General features: G+C 56.5%; 1 protein-coding gene across 11 annotated transcripts in view; it reads right to left on the bottom strand.

Annotated features, from left to right (window-relative positions):
- The window catches only part of SPEG (striated muscle enriched protein kinase), a 60,052-nt gene that overhangs the window by 23,572 nt on the left and 8,748 nt on the right, over window positions 1–27,732 (bottom strand). For 4 of the 11 annotated variants that reach the window (XR_007517968.1, XM_049888270.1, XM_049888278.1 and 1 more), the window contains exons 2-14: window positions 26,553–27,514; window positions 25,887–25,976; window positions 25,467–25,803; window positions 21,273–22,567; window positions 19,036–19,179; window positions 18,467–18,649; window positions 8,825–9,000; window positions 8,519–8,607; window positions 7,381–7,556; window positions 4,603–4,863; window positions 3,213–3,371; window positions 2,918–3,107; window positions 2,592–2,815 (exon numbers count right to left, since the gene is read on the bottom strand). Coding sequence is in view for 10 of the 11 variants with exons in the window: in XM_049888270.1 (XP_049744227.1) it covers window positions 2,592–2,815; window positions 2,918–3,107; window positions 3,213–3,371; window positions 4,603–4,863; window positions 7,381–7,556; window positions 8,519–8,607; window positions 8,825–9,000; window positions 18,467–18,649; window positions 19,036–19,179; window positions 21,273–22,567; window positions 25,467–25,803; window positions 25,887–25,976; window positions 26,553–26,760 (3,532 nt within the window). In the remaining variant the exon portion in view is untranslated. Of the gene's footprint in view, window positions 1–2,591; window positions 2,816–2,917; window positions 3,108–3,212; window positions 3,372–4,602; window positions 4,864–5,184; window positions 6,071–7,380; window positions 7,557–8,518; window positions 8,608–8,824; window positions 9,001–9,880; window positions 9,983–16,174; window positions 16,374–18,466; window positions 18,650–19,035; window positions 19,180–21,272; window positions 22,568–25,466; window positions 25,804–25,886; window positions 25,977–26,552; window positions 27,515–27,732 lie in introns of those variants that run through there. The other 7 variants (XM_049888271.1, XM_049888273.1, XM_049888274.1 and 4 more) reach the window with 7 other exon arrangements.

Below are 27,732 nucleotides of genomic sequence, written 5' to 3'. Positions count from 1 at the left end.
GACAAACAAATCATCTTAGAAGAAACACAGCTAGAATGCTCCTTCGAAGGGAGGATGGTGAGACTTTGACTCATTTACTTTGGACATGTCATCAGGAAAGACCAATCGCTAGAAAAGGACATCACGTTTGGTAAAGCAGGGGGTCAGCAAAAACAAGGGAAATCCTCAGTGAGATAGAATGACACAATAGCCACAGCAATGGACTCAAACATACCAAAGATCATGAAGATGGCACAGGATCAGGCAACGCTTCGTTCTGCTTTACATAAGGTCACCACTAGTCAGAGGTGACTCAACAACTAACAACAACATAGCAGACAGGGCGGCATCCAAAGACCTCAGCTCAAACTTCCTTCCAGCCACATCACCTGCTACTTTCCCCCACCCCACTACCATGTTTTGACCCTGACAAACCATCAGGTCCCCGGACAAGCCAGGTGAGCCCCACCTCCAGGTCTTTGCTCACAAAATTCCTCCCTTCTCAAACACTCTCTTCTTACTTAATGCCTTCTCCTTCAAGACATAGTTTAAGTAAGTGCTGGCCCTGCGGAGGCTCCCCTGACATGTCCCCAGCCCCCTCTCCACTCCTGTCCCCAACTCTTTCCCTAGAACTCCTAGTCCTTTTGCCTGCACCTTTGCTGGGCACCAGGCCCAGGCTGCTTTGGGTGCACCTTCTCTCTACTTGTACATGTCATAGCTCTTAGACAGGGTTGACTTTGTTCCTGTCAGCTTGCCCCGCCAGGCCCAGCAACCTGACGCCTTGCATGCAGTAAGTGCCAAATACATGTTATAAATTAAGAGTTGTTTGCTCTTAAGCTCCTGCTATCTTCCCAGTCTATGCCAGGTACCTGACAGGCATTTTTTTCCCCCAAATCCTTACAACAACCCTGCAAAATTATCCCCATTTTAGCAATGAGGTCAGAGATATTAACTGACTTGCCCAAGGTCACAGAGCTAATAAATGATGTCGCTATGGCTTCAGTTTGGTTCCATCTGATTCTAAAGCTCTTCCCCTACATCATGCTCCCTGAGTGATGATAACGTACTGCCTCTGGCAGGGACGTGAAGCGAAGGAGGCCTGCGATGTCCTCCAACTCGTCAGAGTTGTCCCCAAACACCCCTCCCTTCTCTCTGCAGTTATCTCCGCATGGAACAGTCACCCATTCGTTTATCTCTGCTGACACTATTTATAAGAAAAAGAAGCCAAGGGCTGCCAATGACCCTAGATAGAGCGAGAAGCAGAGACGCCAGCTCAGATGCTGACAGAGACGCCCACCCAGGGCCTCAGAGCAGATCAGGAGACAGGGAGGCTAGGGCTGGGGAAAGGCAGCCATGGGAGGGGGCTGAGGGGAAGGGTCAGGCCGTGGGGGTAGCACTGGAGGTGGGGTGGGGAGAGCAAGGCATGGAGACAGAGAGCCTCCTGGTTAGCATGTGGCTGCCAGAGTCAGACAGACAGTCCTTGCTTGCCTTTGGGCAAGTCCCGTACCCTCTTGAGCCTCAGTTTCCGCATTTGTAAGGGGGATGATAGCACCTGTCTTACAGGCCTGTGGTGAAGTTAAGACCATCCACATTCAGTCTTTAGCCCTGGCACTTTAGAAAGCACGTAACAAAGGTGAGATTTTTGCCACATTGCAGCCGTACGAGGCCAAGCAGTGCGTACGAGAGGGTCACCGTGTGGGCACTGTGCTATGGGGGCGGGGGGTCAGTAAACCCTCTCACTCGAGACTCAGATTCCTTCAGGAATGGAGCTGAGATACTCCCATGAGCAAATATTCCAGGCTGAGAGAACAAACACATTCCTCTGAGTTTTCCCCCAGCTCTTTCTTCTATATTTGTTATTTATCAACCCTGGACAGAATATTCTCTGATATAGTGCTGGAAGATGAACTCCCTAGGTTGGAAGGCACTCAAAACACACAGTGGCTGCAACAACAAACGTGAGCTTACCAAACAATGATCATGAAGATGGCACCGGACTAGGCAACATTTTGTTCCTTTAGACATAATGCTGCCATGAGTCGGAGCTGACTCGACGGCACCTAACAAGAACAACCCCAGACCAAGCATCCTTTTGGCGCCAGACATTGCCCGCACTGACCTTTCCAATGGCATTCCTCCAGGAAGGAGTGCTGCTTTATCAACAATAAGGAAAATGGGAGCAACAACATCAACACCACCAACAACGAGAGTTCAAATGTGCTGAGTTCTAGCTCTTGGCCAGGCATTGCTGCAAGTGCTTGATGTATATTAACTGATTTCATTCTTCTAAGAACCCTACTACAGACAAGAAAACTGAGACCCAGAGAGGTTCTGTAACTTGCTGGTCCAGAGCAAACTGTACTGCCTGTCCAGTAAGTGCTAAAGGGGCCGCCAAGGCCAGGTGGTGATTGTCCTCTGCTCTGGCCTTCCCTTCGCAGACAGGAGCAATAGTGGCCTGAGGAGGGAGGCAGTGACCTCAGCCCTTCTGGGCTCCCTGATTCCAGGTGTCCCATCCCTGACCTGGTAGAGAAGGAGGCCCTGCAGGTCCCAAGGCAGGCCTGGAGGGGGAGGAGAGGCGGGGCACTGCAAACACAGGCCCTCAAGGCACGTACACTGTGTCATGCGCCGGTCCTCACTGCTCTGGATGCGGTGGCCGTTGTGGAACCAGCTGATGGTGGGGTAGGGCAGGCCGGTCACCTGACACTCCAACAGGGCCTCCTTGGCCAGCCCCACCTCCAGGTCCTGCAGTGGCCGCAGGAAATCAGGAATGGACAGCCGCTCCAGCTCAGCCTGCTCCGGCTCCTCGGGGATGGATGGCATCTTCTCCAGCTTCGAGCTGCAAGAGCCGCATGCTGCCTAGAGGCTGGGGCTGTGCCTCCCACCCTGGGCCAGGCACTCAGAGGTGGGCCCAGCAGCCCTCAGGGGTCTGAGGAGGTACCTGGGCCCCGAGGCAGCTGTCCGTGGCTCCTCCACATACAGCTGGGCTGAGCAGTGGGCCTGGCCGTGGGTGTTGGTGGCACTGACCTCGTACAGCCCCTCATCCTCGCTGCCCACGTGGGTGATGTGCAGCGAGTGCAGGCCCCCGTCCTGCCGCAGTCGCAGGTTCTCATTCTCCTCCACCGGGCGGCCTGGGTAGGGACAGAGGGCAGGATGAGAAGCAGGCACAGCCTCTGAGCGCACCCTGCCCCAGCCTGGGTCCTCAGGGGTCCCCCAACATTTGCAGGGGGTCATACCAAAGTGAGTCCAGGAGACAGAGGGGGGCGGGGTGCCACTGATCTTGCAGTCGAAGCGGGCTGCACGGCCCTCCAACACCTCCATGTCCTCCAGTAGCCGCGTGAACAGGGGTGCCAGTGAGGGCCGCACCGTTAGCCGGGCGCTGCATGTCAGCTCATCTGGGGACGCAAGGGGTTGGCACTGGAACAGGAAGGCCAGGGAGCCCCAGGCACCCCAACCTACAGGCCTGTGCTAAGGCTGGGCAGGAGAGGGAGATGGACCAGGAGCTAGAGTCTGGGCAATAAGGCAGTGGGCAGAGGGCCAAAGACTGGGCCTTCTCAGCAGGGCGAAGGCCAGCGAGGGTGGGCGGCAGGCTTCTGCAGTGGGCTGGGGAGATAGATGGAGCCCTGAGCCTAGCCCCTGCTCCTCCCTCGTCACCTCACTTTGTCTACCCAGGATGAAACACAGCCCAGCTCTAAGAGAGGCTCCTAGAAGCCGAGTCCGCTCCCTCCCCCATGTTCCTTCCCCGCGCCGCCTCCCCCAACTCCCAGGGAGTGCCTGGGTCGTGCCCACACCCCTCCTGCCTACCTCAGACCTGGACATGTGCCCCTTTGTCCTACTCTATGGCCCTGCTAAAAGTCTCCTGTGCTCATCACCACAACCTGGGGAGACAGGTGTCATTATCTCTGCTCTTAATGAGGATGACCAGGAAGTCAGAGATGCTATTAATAATAACAATAGCTGATGTCTATTAGGTGCCGCCCTTTGCCAGGGGCTGTGCTGTGTCCTTTACATACATTAACTCGTTAATCCTGCCCATCACCCTATAAGGTAAGGGTAATTATCGTGATCCCTCTTTACGGATGAGATGAATAGTCTGAAGCTCAGAGAGACGAAGTGACTTGTCCAAAGTCACAGGGCTTGTAGATGGCGGGGCAAAAACTTGAACTCAAGTCCAGATTTGTTTCCTACACCTCAGCAGACTTGGCCCTAAGTGTGACAGGTATGATGGAAAGTGATTGCCACGTTATTGGTTAGTTGCAGCTGAGTCGATTCTGACTGATGGCAACTCCATGTGTGCAGGGTGGAACTGCTCCATAGGGTTTTCAAAGCTGTGACCTTTCAGAAGATCGCCAGGTCTGTCTTCCAAGGCTCCTCTGGGTGGGTTCGAACCACCGACCTTTAGGCTAGTAGTTGAACACTTAACCATTTGCACCACCCAGGGACTCCATGCCTTCCACGTTAATTTTATCCACATCCTACAAGGTGGCTGGGCTGTACCATCTCCCCTCCCCGACTGCACTTCCCCCAGGAAATGGGGTCCTGTTTCCGGGGCATGCCGTTCTGCACCCAGCTCGCCTCCCTCGGGCTGTCTGGTGGGCAGCCAAAGCAGCCTGGGTGGGAGGTTACCTTTGGCCGTGCTGAGCTTGCAGGTGTAGACGCCACTGTCGTCCTCATGCACGGAGGTGAGCAGCAACTTGCACTTCCGGCCGTCGAAATGCATCTTGCATTTGAGCAGCGCAGGCTGCAGCAGGCGGCCTCGGCACAGCCAGTCCACCTCCACGTCAGTGGGGCCCGCCACCAGGCACTCAAACAGCGCCATCTCCCCGGCCCCCACATCCACGTCCTGTAGGGGGGCCAGCACGGCCAGGGACCGGCTTTCAGGGTGTGCTGGGGGGAGAATGGCCACAGGTGGCACGCACAGAGACACACAGGACAAGGAAGACACACACATGCACACACAGAGAGACAGACACAGAGAGAGAGATGCATTTTGTTTCCCCGGAAACAGGGAAAGCCCGCCCATCTAGCCAGGATGGCAAGAGACTCCCAGGCCTGACTTCAAGATAGCCACCCACATTGGGCCATGGAGGGCAAACTCTTGGGAAGTGAGAGCGAAATTGAGAGAGGGGAACCGTAGAGGCCACGCACGTGGTGGCAGAGACGGCGGCGGCGGGCGGGGGGAAAAACACACAGCACACCAGCTGGGTACAAACTGGACTTTATTTGAGCTAAGAAATAGGGGTTTCCAAATATCCCCATACCCACTCCAGCAGCCCACCCCACTACCCTGTGCCAAGCTTGGCTACTCTCTCATCCCCAGACAGAGTCTCCCCAGCCCTGACAGTGTACAAGGGAGTCCAACCTACACCTCTTAACCTGCCAGGGCCTGGGAGGATGCTGGGCCAGGGCGTGGCCAGGTCCCCTCAGCACCCCAGGGCCCTGGGGCCTCTGGGTTTTGATCTCTTGTAGAATACAAAGTGTTGTGCCATTTGAAACCTGTTTCTGGAATGGTGAGCGCCCCTGCTCCCCTCTTCTGGAATGGTCAATGTCCTGGCCCCCTCTTCTGGAATGGTCAGTACCCCACTCCCTTCCCATGTGCCCCTGCCCCTCTGGATCCCTCCATCCTGTGGACACCTTGCCTGCCCCTGTCCCCCTCTGTCTCACATGGGCTGCCTCTGAGGCATCCTTTCCTGACTGTCACAGACACACAGACAGACAAACGGATAGACGGACAGTGGCCTGTAGCAGCGGCAGCACATGCGTTCGCTTGGTGCTCCCCTGGGGGGGAGAGACTAGGGGGGTCTTGATACCCCTCGTGGCTGCCCCTTCCCATCACTCAGTCCATCTGGGGGCCTCCTGGCCTGCCCAGCCATATGTCCACTTGGGGAGGGTGGGTCCAGGGGGCCCATGGGCTATCCCAGGGGCTTCATGGGGTCGGGAGGGGAGAGGAGGCTGGGACAGGGTCCGGGCCGGCGGGCCGGCTGGGTCTGTGGGCAGGAGGCAGTGAAACACAGCGAGGTCCGAGGTGCCTGAGACAGGGGCGCAGCTCGGAGGGTAGCGGGGGGAGCGCAGGCGGCCCCCTGAGCTCACTCGCCTGTGTACAGACAAAAACCTCAGTCAGCAAGCGGCAGGTTAGTGCACACGCACACACGCACAGGCACGCAGACCTGGCTAGGGCCCCTGGATGAGAGCTGCCTCAAACTGCCACGTGGCACTGTCACTTCTGTCCCCCAGATCAGCCCTTTGGTGGGGGGGGGCACCAGCCAGAGACTGGGTGTCTGGGGTTCCTGGGCAGGCAGAGACCCTGAACAACCAGGGGAGAGGCATTCACGGGTGTCGGGAGCACCCCAAAGCCCGGGGATGTCAGGAGGAATCCCAAGAGATAGAAGCACTGAGACACTGGTTAACATGGAGAAGCAAGGCAGAGGCAGGCCCTGCAGGGGACAAGCAGGCCAGGGGTGGGGGCTGGGGGTGCTGAAGAACTTAGAGACCAAGGAGGTGGCAACGCAGGAATGGAGGCAAGTGGTTTGGAGGCAAGCAGTTTTAGGTGGAGCCTGGTAGACAGGACCAGAACGTTAGGATTCCACCAGGTTCCTGGGGTATCTCGGAAAGCTCTCAGAGCTGGCCCCAGCCAGGCATGAAGGGACAGAGCCTCGTGGGAGGCAGGGATGGACAATGGCTGTGTGCAGAGCTGAGGAGGTTCTCAGTGCGGAGCCATCCATAGGGAAGAGTGAGATGGGAGGCAAGGCAAATAGCCACCCCCTGGGGAGAAGACTCCATCGCCCTGGGGGGCAGCCTGGTTAGGTCCTATCATCCCACTGCCTGAGAGGCTCCCATCCTTACGTCCCCCGATCCTGGGGCCCATCCCTCTCTACATTCCATGGCTCTGCTTAGCCCGGTACCCCTGAGATGTACCATGCCCAAGTTACCCCAAAAGCCCCTCCGAACGGGTCCAGCCACCAGACTCTCCCCACTGCTGCCCCCCAAACCATAATAGCTCTGTACAGCAATGGGTGGGGAAGGGGGTGGGGGGGAAGAGGTGTGAGGAGAGGCCTGGGCAGCTATGGGGCTGGGGGAGAGCAGGGTGACAAGGCTTAGAAGGCTGTGGAGGGAGGACGGTGGTGGCAGGAAGCAGGGTCTCTGGCTAATGTCTGGGGTAAGAACGATCAGGCAGAGGGCAGTACTCTAAGTACTAAGCACGCAGTACTATTTGCTGTGTGGCCTCGGGCAAGTCACTTCCCCTCTCTGGGCCTCAGTTTACCTGACTACAATATAAGGAGCTGGACTTGGGGATCTCTAAGGTCCTTTCAGTCTGGCATCCTCTGAGGTTGTGTGAGAGTTGGAAGTAGGGGCAAGGAGGCGGCAGGGGCCAGGGTGGGGCTGCACTGAGTGTGAAGGACTCACCTCTGACCTCCAGGCGGGCCTCGCACTGCCGGGCTCCATACTCATTGACTGCTTTGCAAGTGTAGAAGCCAGCGTCACCCCGCTCAGCCGCCAGGATCCGTAGCCGGCACAGCCCACCCTCTGCCTCCTCTGCAAAGCGTCGTTGATCTGGGCGCACAGGCTGCCGGTTTCTCAGCCTGCCAGAGGGGCAAGACCTCAGTGTGGGCCCAGGGCCCGACCTGCCCTCACAGAAAGGTAGGGCTCCAGAACCATGCAGACCTTCCTTCTCCTGCATTGTCTGCCCCCCACCCCCAAACTGTCCCACTCTGACCACTGACAACTCCTGGGTTACAGGGCTAGGGTGTCCTCTGACTCTGCTGTCCCCCATCCAGGAGCTACCAGACTAGCTGTGCCCACCTGGACCGCTCCCTTCTTGGAACACTACTGCACTTAGAGACATTTTCTCCTATCTTTATTTATTTATAACTGGTAGATGGGATTCCCACTTCCCAAAAGGGGTATGAAATAACTTAGAACGTTTATTAAAAAAAAATCACACTGAGAACCAAAAGATCAATTAAAAATGAAAAATAGAACCCAACTCAATAAAAAATGAGTGAGCTCAGTAATGGATGTCCCAGGGCCCAGGGATAAGCCAGGCGCTGCGGCTGAGATTCACATTTAACTCTGGGCTTCTGGCAGCTCAGCGAAAAATTGTGATTGTGCCTAGCCCTGGGCTGGGTACAGAGCAGGCCTCAAGACATTCCTCTGTCAACTGATGGGGGAAGGGGGTGGGCACCCTTCTGCAGGAGGGGGAAGACTGCTGGCAATTCATCCCAAGTGAACAGAAATCAGCCATTTGGCATCCAAACCCCTTCTCCAGAAAGGGACGTGCTAAACGAGCTGCAAAGGCCAGGGCAAGGGGCAGGGCGTGCTGGGAGGAGGCCACTGTGTAGCTGAGTGACCACCCCCCCTGCAACAGTCAGGGCAGTCTTTGGGAAGTATATAAGGGTCCACTCCCTTCCATCACCCATTTTCACCCAAAATCTAGCCTCAGGGGGACAAGCCTGGTGAGGGGAGGCTGGTGGGTGGGGGTGAGGGGAGGCTGGTGGGTGGGGGTGAGGGGAGGCTGGTGGGTGGGGGTGAGGGTAGTACTCACCAGGAGACCACAGGCTTGGGCTCCCCCTGCACTCGGATGCTCATGGTGACATCCTGGCCTTCTCTTACAGACTGATCCATGAGTGAGACCTGAAGGGGGACCCCAAAGTGTCAGGGACCCAGCAGGGCACAGCCTCAGGCTCCATGGGGGCTGGGGGATCTGGGACAGAGGCCTCTCCCATGCCCAGTCTGATGGAGGTGAGTGCAGTATAACAACGATTAACTTGCAAAGCCCCAGGCCATGCTGGAGCTTGGGTCTCAAGGACAAGGGGGCACACAAAGGCATGGGGATCCCCGGGGGTCTGACCTTGAAGGTGGGGGGCGCCTTGGAGCCAGTGTCGGAGGATCGGTGGTTCTGGCTGGGACTGAGCTTCATGGTGGGGGTGGAGGGCCAGGTCTCCCCAGGCTCTGGGAACTCCTCTGGGGGGCTCAGGTACTCCTCGTCAGAGGTGATGGGGCTGCTGAAAGGGGATGAGGACCCACCTGGAGGAGACACAGTGGCTTAGAGAGATGTCGGGGGTAGGGGGACTGAGAAAGCTGGATCAATTGGTCCTGGAGTACTACACAGGATACCTGCCTGCCTCCACCTCCTGGGGCTCCCCTTTACTTGCCATGTGACCTGGATCCCCCAGCTTCCTCTCCCTGAGCCTCCCAGACTCTCCTAGCACTGACCCTCCTGATGGTCCTGGCTGGTGAAAGTGGAGGGAATGGCCAGAGGGAAAGGGCTCGGGCAGTAGAGGGGCTGCTTCTCGGCCTTGTGGGAGACTGGGAATTCCAGTGGAGCAGGGGACCTACATTCCTGGAGTGAATGAGGGGCCCAAACTATCAACTCCAGGCTCCTAATGCAGGTGGCTCAGGTCTCTGGAACCTCAGAGTGTCACAGCCAGGGCACCTGTTCCTTGGGTGAGCTGGGCCTGGTACAGGGGCACACACACCTCAGAGAAGCCCCATCCTGACCACGGTGCCAAGGCCAATGAGGCGGCACTGTGCCGCCTGCCCTTCCCCCGCTCCCTTCTCAGCTTCCTGCCCCAGATATCCCAGGGGCACCCGATGGCCCCAGCCCTAGAGCACAGACCCCAAAACTCCCAGGGGACAGGAAAGCAGAGTTTGAGCCATCCACAGAGAAGGACAGCTCAGCCTGAGGACAAGGAGGGGGGCACCAGCGTCCGCCCTGGGGGAGGGGTATCCCCCGGGCCCTGACGCCCTCCCTTGCGACTGGCCAAGGGCCCAGGCTTGCAGAGCTGGCTCCTCTCCAACTGCCAAATACAGACATGACTCCTTCACAGCCCCCTAGCCCCTCCTCCTGGTTCCCCCACCCCAAACCCCTACGGCCCGGCCCCCAGCAGGCTGCACCCCAACTCACCCTGAGACTGCATGCGGACCCCAGCCTGCGCCTGTCCGAAGGCTCTGACCTGGCCCCTGGCCCTCCTGCTGCCTGCCCACTGCCCACCCCGTCCCGGCTCCCCGGGGACAGGAGCCTGCCTACCCAGCCCCACGCCCTGCTTCTCGGCTGACCCTGCTGAGGCGCCACACCAAAGGGGCTTGGGGGAGGGGCAGGAGCCTGAGGAGGGGGAGGCGGAGCGGCTGTAGGCTGGGTGGAAGGCAGCTGGCGAGGAAGGTGGTGCTGCTGAGACCACAGGCAGCCAGGCCCTGGCGAGGAGGGGAGGGACGGGGAGGGGCAGGGGCAGCCGGCTGTATTTAGCCACCCTGATCATTCTCAAGCCACTGGATCTGCCTTTTCTCTCCTTACAGCTCTGGACCCTGACAATAACAAAGCCCCCTTAGTGGCATCTCGGCTCAGGGTGCAGGGGCCTTGGTCCCTGAGGCATTCAAGATGTCTACCCTGGCCCATTAGTTTCAATATGTACCACCAAGGGAGGTACCAGTGACCCTTCTGATGCCCCTTGCCCTGACCAAACCACCAAGATGCCTGCTCTGGAAATGATCTGAGTCTCCAGTTCTACAGAGCCAGGCCGTGCCCTGTGTTCTCCAGGGCTGAGTGTCAGAGAACAGTCGTGACCTTCAGCCTTCTTTCCAGAGTTGCCTCCCTCAACCTGAGGGGGCCCTGACAGAAAGGCCCAGAATCCCACCTCTGTTTCCCTATTCGCCATGGTCAATTTGGCCCAGCTGCCACCCCAGGGCACTAAGCCTGTACCCAACCCTCCTACAAGCGCACCTGTTGGCAACTTGTCCCTCACCCCATCAGCTCCAACCAGGGCCAACAGTCATGAGAGGGTGCTGCTTCCCTCAGAAGACCCCTCACAATTAGCACCCACTTGTATTTGGGTCAGGGAAAGCAGCTTGGAAGCACAGCAAGAGAGAAGGGGAGTGGTCACATGTCCTTCTCCCTCCTCCTATCACCTCCACCCGCCAGGGCTACATTCCCAAGCTCTGACCTGTGTTTCCAGCATTGTCAGTGAAGGAGGGGTGGGGCCAGGCAGAGGAGGCAGGCCCACTGCTCGGCCTAGCTGTCTTGAGGTGGGGGTGGGGGCTTGGGTGGGGGTGGGGGGTCAGAAAGGTACTTCGTAATCATCTACTAGGGTCTGGGCACCCAGCTGAAACCGAGAGCACAGGTTGTACCCTGGAGGTGGGTGTCCTCCCTGCCCCTTGTGGAGCCTGGAGTCCTGCTCCAGGGTCACCTCCAGGTGGATAGTGCTGAGGGGGCTTGCCAGCCCAGGGAGTGAGCCAAGAGTGAGATTAAAAGTGGTTTGGGCAAGGTTTTTGGGGAGTTTTGGAGACCCCTGGTGGTGGCTGGGGGAATAGCATTCTGGGTGCATCCAGCTACCAAGGGAGCTGAGGTCCTCAAGTCCCATAAAGAAGGGGCTGTCAGAGCAGTCCAGGCAGGAGCCTCACAGCCCAGAGGGCATGGAACTCTGTACCCCAACACTGCATGGGGACCCCCATCGCTGGCTTCCAGAGGCTTCCTAGCCTCCACACCAGGCTCTCGTGTCCACTCCCCACCGCCAAGCTCTCACTGTGGGAAACACAGTTACGACAGCCAGGGAGGGGGAACAGGTGCCCACCTAAACCTAACCTGCATTTATACCCAACCAGCCCTTGACCAACTCACCATGTAAGCACTTCCCCCTCACACTCACACCCCCATCCCCCCTACACACTCAGCGGTTAGCCCAAAAGTGGGTGGTTCAAACCCACCCAGAGACACCTTGAAAGAAAGGCCTGGCTATCTACTTCTGAAAAATCAGCTATGAATAACCCTGTGGAGCACAGGTCCACTCTGACACACACGGAGTTGCCATGAGTCGGAACTGACTTGACAGCAACTGGTCTGGCCCTTTCAACACTGCTCTCAGGTAAAACTTGCTTCATAAAAATAGTGACGTTGGGGAGCCCACAGCTGGGGAGAGCCTCCTTGCCCTGACCAGTGGATTCAGCTCAGTAAAGCTCCTAGCATCCTCTGAGGCGTCCTCACGTCGAACAACTAGTACATGAAAAGCAACACGCAAGCCACTTCGGCCAGGGGTTCTCGGATTGGTTTCTGAATCCCCCACCTCAGGATCACCTGGGAGCTTGTTTAAAATATGGATTCCTGGGCCTTATTCTGACCTCAGAAGTAGGTCTCCTAAATTGGGGGTCAGGAAACTGTATCTTAAAAGGTGTCTCAAGTGATTCTTATGCACATGAAAGTTTAGGGATCACTGTTGATCCTCACGGGCGGGGGACAACCCAATGAGGCTGTCCCATTGAGTCCCATCTCACTTGGCCATTACACTTTGGAGCAAGGGTTTGAACCTACGAGGCTTGACCCCCACAGCCCGCGTGCTTCCCACTGCACCACACGGATGCTTACCTTGAGCAAGGTCTGCAACTCTATGACAGTGGTTCTCAACTCTCGTTGTACATCAGAATCACCTGTAGGGCTTGTTAAAACAGTGTTCGCTGGGTCCCACTCCAGAGTTTCTGACTCATTAGGTCTGGGGTGGGGCTGATAATTTGCATTTCTAACATATTCCCAAGGTGATAAGATGAGGATGCTGCAGGATGCTGACCACCGCTCCGTGGTCTCCTCTGCCATCCCACTTCCATTCATAGGCAGAGCCTCTTACTCTTTGCAGCAGAGTGTCCCATCCAGCCTCTGAGTGATTACCCAGGTTGTTCCCACAGCCACAGGAACGTTGGGAAAGTCACAGACATCTCTACCATCCGCTGCCACCTCACACATAGCCGCTGACTATCCAGGAGGGCCTAGAGCTACGGCCACAAGGGCTACAGAGTGGGCAGGCACAGCTCTGTCCTCAGAACTGACTACAAAAGCGAACAGAAAAGATAAGGTCGAAAGAGAGGAGGAAATAAGGGCCATGGCGGTTCTGTGGCTCAGGGAAGAAGAAAGAACTGGAGGGAAGAGGTGGTATTAGAACTAGAGTTTGGTTTAAGAAGGGAAAAGAGAAAAGCATTCCAGGCAGAGGAAACTGTATAAGCAAATGTTCAGAAGCAAAAAAAAAAAAAAAAGCATGTTTGGGTGTGCATGTGCGCGTGCGCGTCCATGTGTACCCGTGCACAGTGGCTCCATTTGTCTGGCTACAGAGCTGGATGAAGAAGTAAGAAGTGGAACATAACAGTGTTAAAGCAGGTGCCTCCTCCTGCTTCAACTGCCTCTGGCCACCCTGGGGTCATCCTCAGCCCTCAGGCACCTCGGGCCCTATCAGTCCAGATGGTGGAGGCCAATTTCAGGAGGGTGGCCTTTACTCTGCAGGTCAAGGGGCATGCCTTAAAGTTTTTGAAGGGGACACTAGCAGGCTGAGGACCAGCAGCATTCACATGGGGCTGGCAGTTCACACCCTGCCATCCATGTGCACTGTAGGTTCTCTGTAGGTAACTTCTTAAATGTCCCTGTGAGGATTCCACTGGGGACATGAAGAAAGAGTGTACAGGCCAGCTAAGAGAAAAAACAAAAGCCAAACCCACGGCTATCGAGTCGATTTCAACTCTTAAAGAGGAAAACTTCTCCATGAGGTTTTCTTGGATGTAACCTTTATGGAAGATCTCAGGCCTTTCTTCCACAGCACTGCTGGGTGGATTCAAACTGCCAACATTTAGGTTAGTAGTCAAGTGTAAACTGTTTGTACCGCCCAGGCCAGTGGGTGGGTGGAAATTTCTACAGCATGCTGTCATGTGTATTGTCCCCTTGGAAAGGAGAATAGTTGTGCTGAGAATGTTTTAGTTTCGGTTTAAAATGTACAAGGAATTAGAGAGAATTTGACAGGGTCAGGTTGACCTGGAGAGGAAAGGACTTAACTTCCTATATGCTCCATGTTAGATAACGCATTTGCACCAACTGTAAACTGGGTCTCTGGTTTCCTGAGAGGTTGTGAGGGACAACCTCCATTCCCAGGGAGACAGCCCATCAGGGCAGACCTGCTTCTGGTGGACAGGAGTGGGGAGGGAGGGCTGGGTTCTGGTCAAGAAGTCGACACTGCTTGTTCAGATGTTGTCCAAACCCCAGTCAAGGATGGACAACACGGGCCGAGTGGCATTCCAAGATCCCCTCCTCCAGTGGCAGCCACTGCCACCACAAGGAGGACCTCTAACCTGGCAGCAGCCGGCGCTGGGACAGGGGCAGGAGAAGAGGGGCAGATGCTGTTGCCATAAGCATCTTCCTTTCCTTTGTGTTTGTGATCCCCAATAAACAGCCTCTTTTCCTTTATGAGTCCGTGGGTGACGCAAACAGCTAATTGCCTGACTACTAACCGAAAGGTTGGCGGTTCGACCCCCCTACTCAGAAGTGCCTCGAAAGAAAAGCCTGGAGATCTGCTCCCAAAAGGTCACAGCCTTGAAAACCCTATGGAGCACAGTTCTACTCTGCAACATATGAGGTCACTATGAGTCGGAATCTACTTGATGGCAACTGGTTTTTGCATTTTTGTTTGTTTCCTTTGACAATGTTGATCATGTGAGAGGGACAAGGTTTGGTAAGACGTATCTCAGGCCATCCCCACAGATGCTCACAAATCTTAAGGCGTAGGTAGCACAGGAGTCCTGATGATCTTCACCTTACAGACGAGAACACAGTGACCAGCTGCCATAAATGATGATGAGGCCAAGGTCTCAGCTAGCAAATGCTAGAACCTTGGGCTCAAGTATATGAGGGGAAGACTGGAGACAGTAAGTAGGATGAAAGCGGAGTGCCTTCTACCTCCCCCTTCCTCCTGATAAGCACCCAGAGGGCCTCCAATCAGAGCCCACGAGGTGGCAGGTAAGCCAAGTGTGCCCACACGAGGCAGGCAAAGAAAGCAGGACCACAGCCGTGACAGCGGTGGGGAGTCAACAGAGGACCCATTCCCAGGGGCCTGTGGACAGTCTCTGCCTCCTCCTCCCGGCAAGCTCACGAACACAATTCTACTGTAACACTGAACTTGCTCAAGTAGCTGGAAAGGGGACAGTAGAGCGCAGTGGTTAGCAGTGTGGGCTTCGGAGATCCAGGGGCAGGGCTTCAAATCACGGCTCCAGCCTTCAACTGGCCCTATGCTTCTAGAGCTGAGCATCCCAGTAGGGTGGGCTCTAGGTATCTGAGACCATTTAAAGGTATATTAATTAAAAAATGAAATAAAAAAATTCAGTTGCATTAGCCACATTTTAAGGGCTCAATAGCCACATGTGGCTAAGAGCTACCACATCTGGACAGTGTACCTATAGCACATTTCCTTCATCACAGAAAGTTCTATTGATCAGTGCTGTTCTAGACAATTCACTTCAGCTTTCCAAGTCTCTGCTTCCTCATCTGCTGTTATTGTTAGTTGTCATCGAGTCAATTCCGACTCATGGCGGCCCCATGTGTGCAGAATAGACCAGCTCCATAGAGTTTTCAAGGCCGTGACCTTTCAGAAGCAGATTGCCAGGCCTGTCTTCTGAGGCACCTCTGGGTGGATTTGAACTGCCAACCTTTCGGCTAGTAGTCAAGTGCTTAACTGTTTGCGCCACTCAGAGACTCCTTCCTCATCTGTAACACAGGCATAATGATAGAACCTACTTCACGGAACTGGATTAAATGTGAGAACCCATCGATGCGGGGCCTGGTACACAGGAAGCACTCAGTAATGGTAGCTACTCACGTTATTTTCATCTTTCATCCACACTAAGCTTATTAGTTTCATGTGTGAAAATTTCCACCATCCTAAATCACACGTTGTTTATAACATTACTAGACAGATTGTAGATGTTCTATAAAGGCTGCTGGCCTTGTGCTAACTCCAGGTCACTTCGCTCTCCACGTTTCTGTTTTCCCATCTGTAAAATGGGACTATCATCACCTGTCATATGTCCCTCCTAGGAACATATACGGTGTGATACAGCTCAAATAAGGGAAGGGATGTCAAAGGGTTTGGAAACAGTATCTGGCCCTCTCTAAACAGAAGAGACTGTTTAGAGGGATGAAGTGCCTGGCACCCGGTCAGTACTCAATAAATGCTTGTGTGATGAATGTAGAGAGCTGCCTAGAATGCTCAGCTCGTTAAGCATAAGGACACTTCTCACACTCCCCAACCGCCCACCCAATACAGGCACCCTTTGGGAGTTATTCAGTAGGGTAAGGAGGGGTGGGGGTGGTGGGGTGGTGGGTGGGGCTACAGGAGCTGGTGAGGCTCAAACCCTGCCCACACAGAACCCACCCCTCCAAATCACAGTCACATTCCCTAGTTACCCATTCTCTGGTTTCCTTGGCTGTCAATAGGAATTGAGCTCAGTGGGCTCCAAAAGCAGGTCCTGTTCAGGTGGGCACCATAAGAGGGCGCTGGGCAGCCAGCCCTGGTTACCATGGCACTGGGTTGGGGGCAGTGGGAAGCAAGAAGGGGAGGTGGCTTCACACAGGCCTCTTCCACAGGACACCACACACTCCCTCCTTTGACTTTCTCCCCACCCGCCCACAGCCGCACTGCCAGACAAATCCCCTAGCCTGGGACCCCTCCCTCCCCAAACATCTGTGCCATCCACTGGTTCCACCCACTCCCGCTGCTCTCTGGGTCCACTGGCTCCCATCCAGCCACTCTGGACCAAACAGTGCCTTGTAGGGTAAGAAACACAGAGCCAAAGCCGAGTTTGGCCCTGCATGCTTTCCCTCAGGCCCTGGGGCCTACAAGCCAGCCTGACTTACGGGGGCTAATGCCATGAAGCCTTTCTGGCTCCCCTGGGTGGATGAGGCACAGAGATACGTGATGGGCTAGGGACACAGGGGTTGGGAAATACGCAGGGTCTGGGGGCTGTGGGCCTTGCCAGGGCAGGATTGGACCCCCAAGGAGCAGAAGTCTGAAGAGCAAGCAGAGAAGGAAAAGGCAGCTTCCCAGGGCCTCGTGGAAACTCGCACTCCTGTGCACAACATCACCCCTTAATAACGCTAACAACCAACATTTGTCTACAGCTTTGCAGTTCATAAAGCACGTTCACACATTCACCTTCATCCATGAGGATGGTATAATTATCTCTGCTTTACAACTGAGGAAACTGAAGCGCAGGGAGCCTCTCCACGGACACACAGAACTCCCGGTCAAGTGCAGACAGCTGCCTTGTCCCAGTCCTCCTTCCCGACCTTAAAAGGCTTCCAAATGGCCCTGTGCCAGCATTTGGGCACTCCCTCCACCCCGTCCCTGGCCAAATCTCAGCCCAAGCCAGGTATCGACTGGAGTCCTGGAACCAGGCCTGGGCCCCCAAAGGGGAGCCGGGAGCTGAGTCAGAGGCCAGATCCCAGAGGTGATGGAAGGACGGAAGCACGCTGTGGAGGGATGGGTATGATTCAGTGTCATGGCAGGGGTGAGAAGGAGAGAGCCTAGATCATGGGCACCTCAGAGAGGGGAGTGAGCTGAGGAAGATGAAGACCTTCAGTTCCTCAAATCTGTAATGGTGGAATCAAAAGGATCTAATTTAGGACTGGGACTTGGATCAGACACACAAAGAACTCCCTTATCGCGAAGGTGATGAAGCCCTGAGACCAGAGCAGATAGGCCCTGTCACCTTGTCTTCTGAGGTGCTTATCAAAAGGAAGGAACAGAACAGTTTGTGCTGTTCCCCCTCCTGGCATGTCCTGCCCCCCACCCCCCCAGGTCTAAGTCCCAGCCTCCTCGGGGGCCCAGAGAAAGTCTCAGCTTCTGTAGGAATGCTTCCTTGATGCATCTCCCTCTGTACCTCCCAGAACACTGCTCCCCTGTGCTCAGCCCTGGCTTCATCTGCCCAGCATGGTCTTCTGACCTGGGTTTGGTCACCCAACTGTCATAGCCTTGAGGATTGAGTCTGGGTATTTTGCTACGAGCCCTCACCTGCTGCCACCTCCCTGCCCCCACCCCACAGCCCAGGGTCCAGCAAACTGAATGAGTCGAACTGGCCACGCGCACTGATACAGGTCCAGCCCTGCTCTGAACCAGAAAGAAACTGGGCTTAAACCCAAAGGAAGTAGTCCGACACCAAGTAAGGGCTTTCATAAAAATAGAAAGCAAGGCAGCCTCAGCCACAGCCACCTCCTGACAGCAGCTCTCAGTTGGACCCTCTTCAGGACTTTGGGTTTAACAGAAGGATCAGGTGGGGGGTTGAAAGCATCTCTTTTTACCGGGTGGGCTTGGCCTAGAGAGGAAATGACCCCCAGAAGGCACCTAGTGGCTCACAAGTCCTGTGAGCTGATTGTTTTTCTCAAGGACAATCTGCTCTTCCCACAGGACCCTGTCACAGAAATGCCATGGGAGGACAGCATTTAGTGGACGTGGATGACAAATCTCACTCACTTCAGGAATTGGCCAGCCTGGGTCTGCCTGGGGAATTTGGCCCCTGCCCTGAGGCCATTTAAAATGCTTTCAGCAGAGCAGCTGACCTCAGAGGGCAGACTGAGCAGACTGGTTGAGAGTCTGAGGTCTAGGCTGAGAGAAAGAAGGGAGCTGGGCCCACAGCCTCAGCACCACTCCAGACGGTTACTGCTCCCCCCCACCTAGCCCTGGCTTGACGGGCTCCCTACCAGGTCTCACAGCCAGTGCGGCTGCACAGCTGGCCTGGCCCAGCTCGTTGGTGGCGGTGGCCGTGTAGTTCCCAGCATCAGCCGCCCAGGCCTCCCTGAGCAGCAGGGTGTGCCGCTCGCCTTCCGCCCGGATGAGAAGGCGGCCATCACTTCGCAGCGCGGACCCATCCTTCTGCCAAGACACTGTGGAGAAGTAGCAGGAGAACCAGCTGGCCACAGCCCACAGGGGCCTGTTGGGGACAATCTCCTCCCCACACACACATCCCACAGTAGCCCAATATACTGTTTCCCACCCCAGGGAATTCTGAGGAATCTCCCCGCACTCACAGAAGCCCAGGCCTGCCCTCGCCTCTCTCAGAGGATTCTGGGAACTCGCCCCCCTTTCTCTCTCTCTCTCTCTCTCTCACACACACACAGGATTCAGGCCAGATACCATGGAAGAACAATCTCCCCTTCTCCCTTACGTCTCCCTCAGAGGATGCTGGGGAAAATGGGGAGATAATCTCCTCCTCCCTGTCTCGCATGTCCCCCTACCTCAGCCTCAGCCTGGCTGCAGCCCTGGCGCTCACCTTGGGGCGGGGGGTTGGCGGTGATGATACACTTGAGCAGGACATCTGCCCCCGGTTCCACCACCATATTCTGCAGGGGGATCTCAAACACAGGGGCCTCCAGGGGCTCTTCTCCGGCGGACACATAGGAGTCATCCGAAGACTCTGACAGAAACACAGGTTATAGGGTAAGGGGACATGGTCCTTGTGGGGATGACTGGGGGAGAGAGTGTCATCAGCTCCTCATCCTAGAGAACCAAATCCAGAGAGTGGGACTTCCACAAGGCCAGGGTGAGTGAAGGAGGGCTTCTCTCCTGAATGTCTTCTGACAGGGAAGAAGGAAAGCAGAACCGGGATTCTCCAACAGAGCAAGGTAGCTATGACTCTGTGTTAGCTTGGCTGCTCCTCAACTTCAGCCACAATTAGAATGTCAGTTTCTAGAGACAGGCAGAGACTATGCTGTATAAACCTTAATATAAATCAGTCAACATGCAGATATACCAGACCCTGTGCAAGGCACAAAAGGAACCCTGGTGTCATAGTGGTTAATCACTCAGCTGCTAATCAAAAGGTCAACAGTTTAAACCCACCAGCACCTCCACAGGGGAAAGATTTGGGAGCCTGCTCCCTTAAAGATTACAGCTTTGGAAACCCTATGGGGCAGTTCCACTCTATCCTACAGGGTTGCTATGAGTCAGAATCGATTCGATGGCAACAGATTTTTTTTTTTTTTTTAGTACAAGTCACTCTGAGGGTCACAAGAGTTTACAAGTTTCCAAAACTTACAATCTGTCTGAGAAAAAAGACAAGAAAGAGAGGATAAGCTAACAGCAACCCAAGACTTAAGCAAGAATACTGCAGTAGTGTCACAGGGCAACATGTGATGAACTGTCAAATTAGTGATGTGGGCAAGATGCCAATGGATTCAAAAGGAGCGGCAGGTGGGGTACACAGTGGTCTGAGAGGCCTTATGAAGACTGGCTTTGATTTCCTCCATTCACCCAATAGTAACACTGCACTGATTGCACACCAGGCACTGTATGGGATGGGCGCCAGGGAGATGACAGGAAATAAGACTTAGGCCCTGCTTACAGGAAGCACATTTGCTCAGGAAGACAATAAAATGCCACTGTCATGTATCTCTGGTATTTGTCAACTCTGACATTCTATAAAGTAGTGTAGGTAGTAAAAGCAGTGAGAATCCAGATTCTGCCACTTCTTAGCTATGTAACTTTGGGCAAACTTGATAATTTCTCCAAACCTCAGTTTTGTTATCTGTAAAATGGAGCCAATGCCAACCCAAAATTGGCTGTATTGCAAAACTGGCATACAGATTAAGGTAACATTCCTAAGTGCCTAGCTAACACAATACCTTGTACGTGGCTGTGTGTATGTGCAATTACGGTTGTTAGTAGGCCAATGGACTTAAAGGAAAAATAAAATAATTTCAATGAAAAAAAAATACAAGATGGTAAGTGCAATGGAAGAGATACTGACAGGGCCTCAGGGGACCAATGGGTAGCAGCATCTAGCCTGGGAAGCTGCAGAGAGTGGGGCCATGTCAGGGATGGCTTCCTCTGCCTCTGAGGGAGGTGAAATAGGCACCAAGATGAAGGTTCAAGATGAGTAACAGTTGGCAAGGGGCAGGGCATTCTGGCTATTCACCCATGGGAAGGGTGGGAGACAACACATAGGCTGGCATGTATAGAGACCACAGATACAGGGACACAAGGACAGGACAGAGGAGACTACAGGTGGCAGATAGGCCAAGGATAGGCCAGGGTATGGCTGGGGATGAGAAGGGGATCACAGGGCAGAGCTGCTGGCCCAAAGCTTGCCTGTAACAGGGACCTGACAAATGATTTATTGAGACTGGTTATTATCTCATCTCCCACAGACAAGCTGGGGTGTGGAGGGGCTCCATAAATTCCTACCAGTGTCTCATCCACACATGGTCCTTGGCCCAACAGCCTAACAGGCCACTGGACCCAGGGGACCTGTGGCAAGCATCTGGGCACGGTCTTCGCTTCTCAGCTTCACGCCAACTCCTTCAAAGCACTCGCACACTGCCTCACCAGCAGGCAGGTTCTAACACAACCCTTCACTCAAAGTGGAACCTGCATCCAGGCCTTCCCCTGTAAAAGGTACCCTCAGTGGGGGGACGAGGAGGGATGCTCCTACAGAGTAGTCTCAGTCTCGGCCTCCAGGACCCCCCTCCCCAGGTCTCAGAACCTTCTCAGCCCTCCCTGAGACCTTACCGAGCTCAGGCGAGGTGGGCCGGGCCCAGCGACCTTTGCCCTGGCTGCGGGCTCCTCGGCGGTCCCAAGCCCCCCACGGCCCATCCTCTTCTGGCCCTCTGCGCAGCCTCTTCTCAGCCTCAGGCCCTGACCTGTTCTTCTCCAAGGTCTGGGGCGCTGCAACGCCCTCCTGGCACGACGTGGCCCAGGGCAGGAAGCGAACGGCCTGCGCCGGAGGCTCCCGCTTCCGACCCGAAGGGGCTTTCGTCCTGACCTCGGGGGGCTCTGGGGCGGCGGGTGGCACAGGGCTCCGACACTCTTGGATGGCTCTGCCCCGGGTCAGCGGGAACTGGTCCCGGCGCCTAACCTCCTGCTGCGGCCCTTCCCCCGGCTCTGTCCTGGGCCCGCGGCTCCGGGGCCTCGCCGGCTCGTCCCCCGGCCTGCCCGCGACGCTCGAAGGGGGCGGCGGGGAGGCGGCAGGGCTCTGGGCGCCCGGGGTTTTGGGCGTGGAGGGCTGAGAAAAGAGCGGGGGCTCGCCGGGCTCCCGCGGGGACGGGGCGCGCTGTAGCGTGGCGCGCAGAGACTCGTGTGAGCGCACCAACTCCTCCCGCGACGCCGAGCGGCGGATGCGGCCCAGCTCCTGGGCGAAGCGCAGCTCGAGGTCGGAGGCCGGGCTGCGCTGCCGCGTGCGCTCGTCCAGTGAGGCGGCCTTCTGCTGGAATAGGCGGCGCCGCTCCGCCACGCTGCCCCGCGGCACCCGCAGCTCCTCCTGCGAGTCTCCGGGGCTGCCCCACGGCGCAACGCCTCCGGATTTGGGCTGCTCCAGCGAGCGAGCCTTGCGCAGGGGCACCCAGGGCCGCAGCGGCGCCGGCGGCGAGTCGCTGCGCTCCAGGCTGCGCCGGCGCTCCTCGAAGAACTGCAGCTTGTCCAGGATGCGGGAGCCGGCGCGCACCAGCCTCGGCGAGCGGCCCAGAGCGGACAGGCGGCCCGAGGCCTCGCTCAGGGGCGTCTGCGGCCGGGACTCCGCTGTGCCAGCCAGCGAGGGCCCCGACGACTTGGACTTTCTTCCCCGCTTCTCCTCGGTGGTGGCGTCTTCGGGCAGCACCGGCTCCTGACTGCGCCGGTGGGGCGACGTGGGGGGCACCGGGGGCTGGACGCTGGGTCCCGGCGGGGGCCGCTTCCCCACCCGAGGGGACGGCGGGGGGAGCAGCGCGGACTTGGAGGGAGGCGGCAGGGCCGGGCGACGCGGGGCTTCGCTGGCTGGCTGAGGCTGAAGGTCCGGCTCCTCCCTGAGCAATCCGCTCTGAGGGACGCTGCTGCAGAACCAAGACCGGGAGAAGATTTAGGGGAACTCTCCTCCTAGACCCTCAGCTCGTGGCAGGAACTGAGCAGTGGGGCATGCTGGGCAGGCTTGTGGGTGACATGGGCCAGACCCCCCTCCCCGTACCCCCGAGAGGAGAGCACAGCCAGAGCAGGTGCTGGGGAGAGAGGCTGGAGGCTCTGGCACCAGAAGATTGGGTTAGCGCTGGGTCCAGGTACAGCCTCAGCCCCAGGGGCCCTGGCCAGCCCCTCCCCCCAGCCGCCGGAAGCTGGGAAACAGAACTAAGCATGGAGGTGAGAAAAGCATGAGGCTTGGACCCAAAGAATGAAGTGGGGAAGGAAGCATGGAGGGTGGGGTGGGGAGGGGCCCTCTCAGGAACGCAACTCCCCCTCATTCCTGCCCCCAGCTGGCCCCCACACCCTTGCCCATCCTCAGAGGACACACCCCCTTCACGGTGGCCCCAAGAAAAGCAGCAACTGCCTCTTCCACCAGGCCCCAGCCTTCAGGGAGCAATGCCCCCAACCCTGTGATTGCCTAGTACTTACAAAGAACTCTGAGCTCCCTATGGTCAGTCTAAGGAGCCCTGGTGGCACAATGGTTAAACACTAGGCTGCTAACCAAAAGGTCGGTGGTTCGAATCCACCAGCCACTCTGCAGGAGAAAAGATGTGGCAGTCTGTTTCCATAAAGATTCACAGCCTTGGAAACCCTATGGGGCAATTCTACTCTGTTCTATAGGGTTGTTATGAGTTGGAATCAACAGCAATGGGTTTTTTAGTTTATGATCAATCTGTCCCCAGTATAGGCTTTTGACCTTGCCCTGGCCCTGGGAAAGGTCCCTTGAGCCCTTGGAAACCCTCCTGAGAACCACAGAAGCTTCCCAAAGGAGTCTGCTCAGAAATTACCAAGTGGGCCTGAACGGGGCATGGAAGGAGAGGAGGCAGGAAGGAGCTGGTCAGCCCAGAGGACTCCTCTCACCTACGTAGCTGCCCAAAAGCTAGGCCTCAGTTTCCCCTGTCTGGGTCCTTGAGAGGCACAGCAAACAGAAAATTATCAAGAAAAGGAATCTGAAAACTATTAGCATCATACCTGGCACCAAAAAAAAAAAAAAAAATCCACTGCTGCACATTACAGAGAGCTTAATAAATGCTTGTGAAATGGCTCATGGTGTGTGCCAGGCATATGTTATCTCAAATGCATTGCGTTATTTAATCCTCACAGCGATCTTTTGAGATAGGAACTACTATTATCCCATTTACAGATAAAGAAACTAAGGCTTAAAGAGGTTAAGTGCCTTACCAAAGTGACACAGCTAGGAAATAGTTGGTGCTAGGACTGAATTATTGAAACCCAAGTAGTTTGACTCCTGAGCCCTTCCTTGTTCCCTCCAAAATCTCTGGGTTTCTGGGGGCACAGAGGGAGGACAAATAGGGTATTGCTCATGAGCAGAAGTTCTAGGGGTACCTGAGTGTGACGATATTTTAGCCTACCTGGGCAGCGCCTCACACCATAGACCCCACCTCTGACTGGCTGGGGGTGGTAGCAACACAGAGGACCCAGGGAGCAAAACCTCAGCCAGCTATCTGTGGAAGGCAGACTCTCCCCTGGGGGAGGGGCAGGAACTGGTGAAGCATGGAGAGAAATTCGGGACAGTATACGAGAGGCCTCCTTGTGCTGGCAGCTCAGAGCTCCAGGCCAGCCTCTGTACCACAGACATCACTAAGGAAATGGGTTCCTCAGAAGTTGCCATAGCAACTCCGAGCTCGGCTGGGGCCTGGTAAAGAAAGGCAGGGAAGGAAAAGGCAAGTCCAGGGCACAGGGACGCCTGGTTAATGCCAACATGATAAGCCAAGGGACCCTCCCCCGCCCCTGGCCTGGACCTGTCCCCTGCCCATCCCTGGCCATTTCATCCACCCTCAAAACAGCTCCCTTTCCGTGAGACAGGTCCCTTCTTTCTTCTCCATGATGGTAGCTCCCACACGCACCCATACCCATCACAAATCAGGCTCCCTTTCAGCTCCCCAAATACCCCCAATACCTCTATCATCAGCCACTCCCTCTTCTGCTATAGCGCTCCCTCCTGTTATCTGCCAGCCCCCCAAACCTCCAAAAATGGCTCCAGTGCTTCACTCCAACACCTCCGCTCAGTGCCACCTCTGTCAGGACAACCCTGAACTCCCCCACCACCACCCCCCCGCAGGCATTTCCCACAAGGGCTTCACTTGCCTCCTGTCTCCATCTCTCCAAGCCTTCTACCTCCATCCACCCCCTTGTCTCCATCCCCTCCCTCCCCCAGCCCCCTGCCCACTCCCCCACACACCCCACAACCTCCTCCTGCTTCCCTGGCCCCTCGCCCTATCTGCCCCCTGACCACCTCACTGGTGTCTCTCTCCTGGTTGCTCTCCTGCTCTCCCAGGAGCTGCCGTTCAGAAAGGTTCCGTTCCTCCCAGAAAAAGGCCCACATGGGAACAGGAATGTGCAGAGAGATGCAAAGGCAGCAGCTGCTGAGACAGCAGGCACGGAGGGGGCCCCCAAGGGGGGGGTGGGAATCCTGGGGACAACTGGAGCCTGAATGGGTGAGGCGGGAGAGGGCCCCGGGGAAACTGGAGAGCTTGGAGGAGGAGGAAGAGACAGAGGGGTCCACAAGACAGTGGCGATGGCATGGTGAGCCAGGACGGGTGGGGGCAGGAGGATGTGGGTGGTGATGGAATGGACGCAAGGAGGATGGAGCGATGTGGGAAGACACAGAGTGGAGGCAGTGGGTGTGGAGAGTGACAAAGGGATGCACGTGGGGGTCTGGGCAGTGCAGGGCTGAGGCGGGTGGAGGCTGATGGGGCAGTGCAGGACAGCATGGTGAGGTGGGACAGTGCAGGCCACGGTGAGGCCGTTACTTACACGTGGATCGAGAGCGCCCGTCCTCTGTACAGACTGAATGCGCTGCCGTACAGGTCACTGGCCACCGAAAGGCTATCCTCTGACCCCCAGCTTGCGCCCACCAGATTAGCTCGAGATGCCCGCACCAGCGGCTCCACCCCCAGGTGCCGTGGCCCGGCCCCGGCTGCCTGTGCTTGCCTTGGGCTGCCCGGGAGGCGGTGGGTGCCACCGCCACTGCCCGCTTCCTGCTCCAGGACCGTCTGCCCGCTGCCCCACCAGCTCACTTGCTCCTCAGAGGTGCCTGTCACGGAGGTCGGGGGTGTGTCCAGGGAGGTGCCCACCAGCGTGTCAGAGCCCCCTAGGGAAAGGAGCACCGTGAGGCCAAGGCACCTCTTGTGGGAAGCCCACCTGCCTGTTCATTTAGCATCCCAAATAGCTCACCTGTGGGGGTGCTGAAGGCCCCGTCATCCCGAAGCTCCAGGCGCTGGGTCCCTTGCACGTCGCTGATGTCATCCTCACCCGTCTCCGAGTCTGGAGAAGAAGGGGTCTGTGTGGGCAGGGCCCTCCTTCCTCTGACACCAACTCTTCCCTCTGTCGCCTCCTGCCTCCCCCACTGCAGGCTCCATCTTACCACTGGTAAGGCTCCCAGCCCCCTGCCTTCTTCCCTGTTTTGCTCTCCCCACCCCCTGCCATCCTGTGCTACCATGCCTGTGCCCTGGCTCCACCTCTGGGACCTTGGCTACGCACTCTTGCCTTCTTGGGGCCCTCGAGGCCACCGTCCCCGCTCCCAACCACTTAATGGATTACCAGGGCCTCCTCACGTCCCATTGCTCCCCTTGTCAGTGATACCTTAAGTCCCTGTGTGGCCCCCAAATAACAAAGGTCTAGGTTCCAAGGCCCTACATCCTGGGCTCCAGTACCCCAGGACCAAAGGGGAGTCACCTCAGAGTCGTACTGCCAGCGCACTTGACCAGCCGCAGGGCCAGCCTGTCCTCAACCCCAAACCAGCTGAAACGCATCAGGGTGCAGCTGAGGCAGGGTGAGGAGAGGCCAGGGCGAGGCGGGGGACAGGGGAGTGGAGGACGAGGGCAGGAGCCAGTTTCCTACCGTAACTTTGCTTTCTGCAGGAGCGGAAAACTTCGCTTCCATAGGAGCAGCAGGAGAGAGACATGGACAGACTGTTATCAGAGCGTTTGTGGGGTAGGGCATGGTGGGCAGGCAGGACAGAGGAGGCACGAAGGTACCCAGTGCCCAGAGATGCCCTATGGGGATGGAGCAGTGGGGGAACACCTGGGATGGGCACGGTGTCACTCATTCTCTAACTGCCTGAGGCTCGCCCTGTGCCCAGCACTGGGGAGCTCACATGCCTTGGCTGGTTAGTCCAACTGCACCCTTGGCACTCCCTGGTGCTCCCACTGGCCATGCATGCGCACACGCGCGCGCACACACACACACACTCCCGCTAGCACCAGCCCAGTTATAGACCCCAGTCCTCCCATTAAGGACCAAGCTCACCCTCTATTACCATATTTGCATTGCCTCTGACTCCTTGCAAAGCAACCCCCCATCTGCCTGCATCATGATGTGACAGGCACCCTCCTCAGGTCCCTCTCTTCTGCTGAATGATCCTCAAACATGCCCAGTGCTTAGGCTAGGTGCAAAGTTTCCTGGGTGTATTTTCCACTTTCCCAGAGTCAGGTTCTGTGCCTCAGTTTCCCTATGGGCGCCATGATGAGCAGGAGCTAAAGCAAGGCAGTGAGCTCCTCCCCACTCGGCCCCTCATATGGAGAACAGTGAGTCCAGGCCCATGGTGAGGTGTGCTAGTGACCCACCCCATTGCTAAGCCCTCTCTGGACTGCAGAGCACAGGGGGCTTTCTTGGGTGGGTGGGTAGGTGACTGTGTGTGTGTGGGTGGGGGTCCCATATCTTATGGGTTGTCTTCAGGGCCTTGATGCCTCATTAAGGGACAGGGACCAAGAGGAGGCATGGGCATGAGCTAGCAAAGGGACGGCCACGGTCCACGCACCATGGGTGAGTCGGCCAAAAGCCCGGCGGGAGTGGCCGGTTTTCTGAAAGAGAAAAGCCAGAATGAATTGTTGAGGGGGAGGCTCATCCTTGACATCCCTGTACCTCCTGTCCACACTTGCTACATCAAGCAGCAACTCCTTCTAGGGGCCAGTCGGGGGGAGGGTGGACAGAGACCCAGGGAGCCAGCTTCCCCTGTGGGGAATGTCCCCAGTCTGCCTTCCCATTGAGCCAAGGAGCTAGAGCTCCAGGCTACTCAGCT

Source organism: Elephas maximus, chromosome 6 (genome assembly GCF_024166365.1).
Source record: "Elephas maximus indicus isolate mEleMax1 chromosome 6, mEleMax1 primary haplotype, whole genome shotgun sequence".
Lineage (NCBI taxonomy): Eukaryota > Metazoa > Chordata > Mammalia > Proboscidea > Elephantidae > Elephas > Elephas maximus.
Note: the sequence above shows the minus strand (reverse complement) of the source record. Positions and strands in the feature narration are given on the sequence as shown.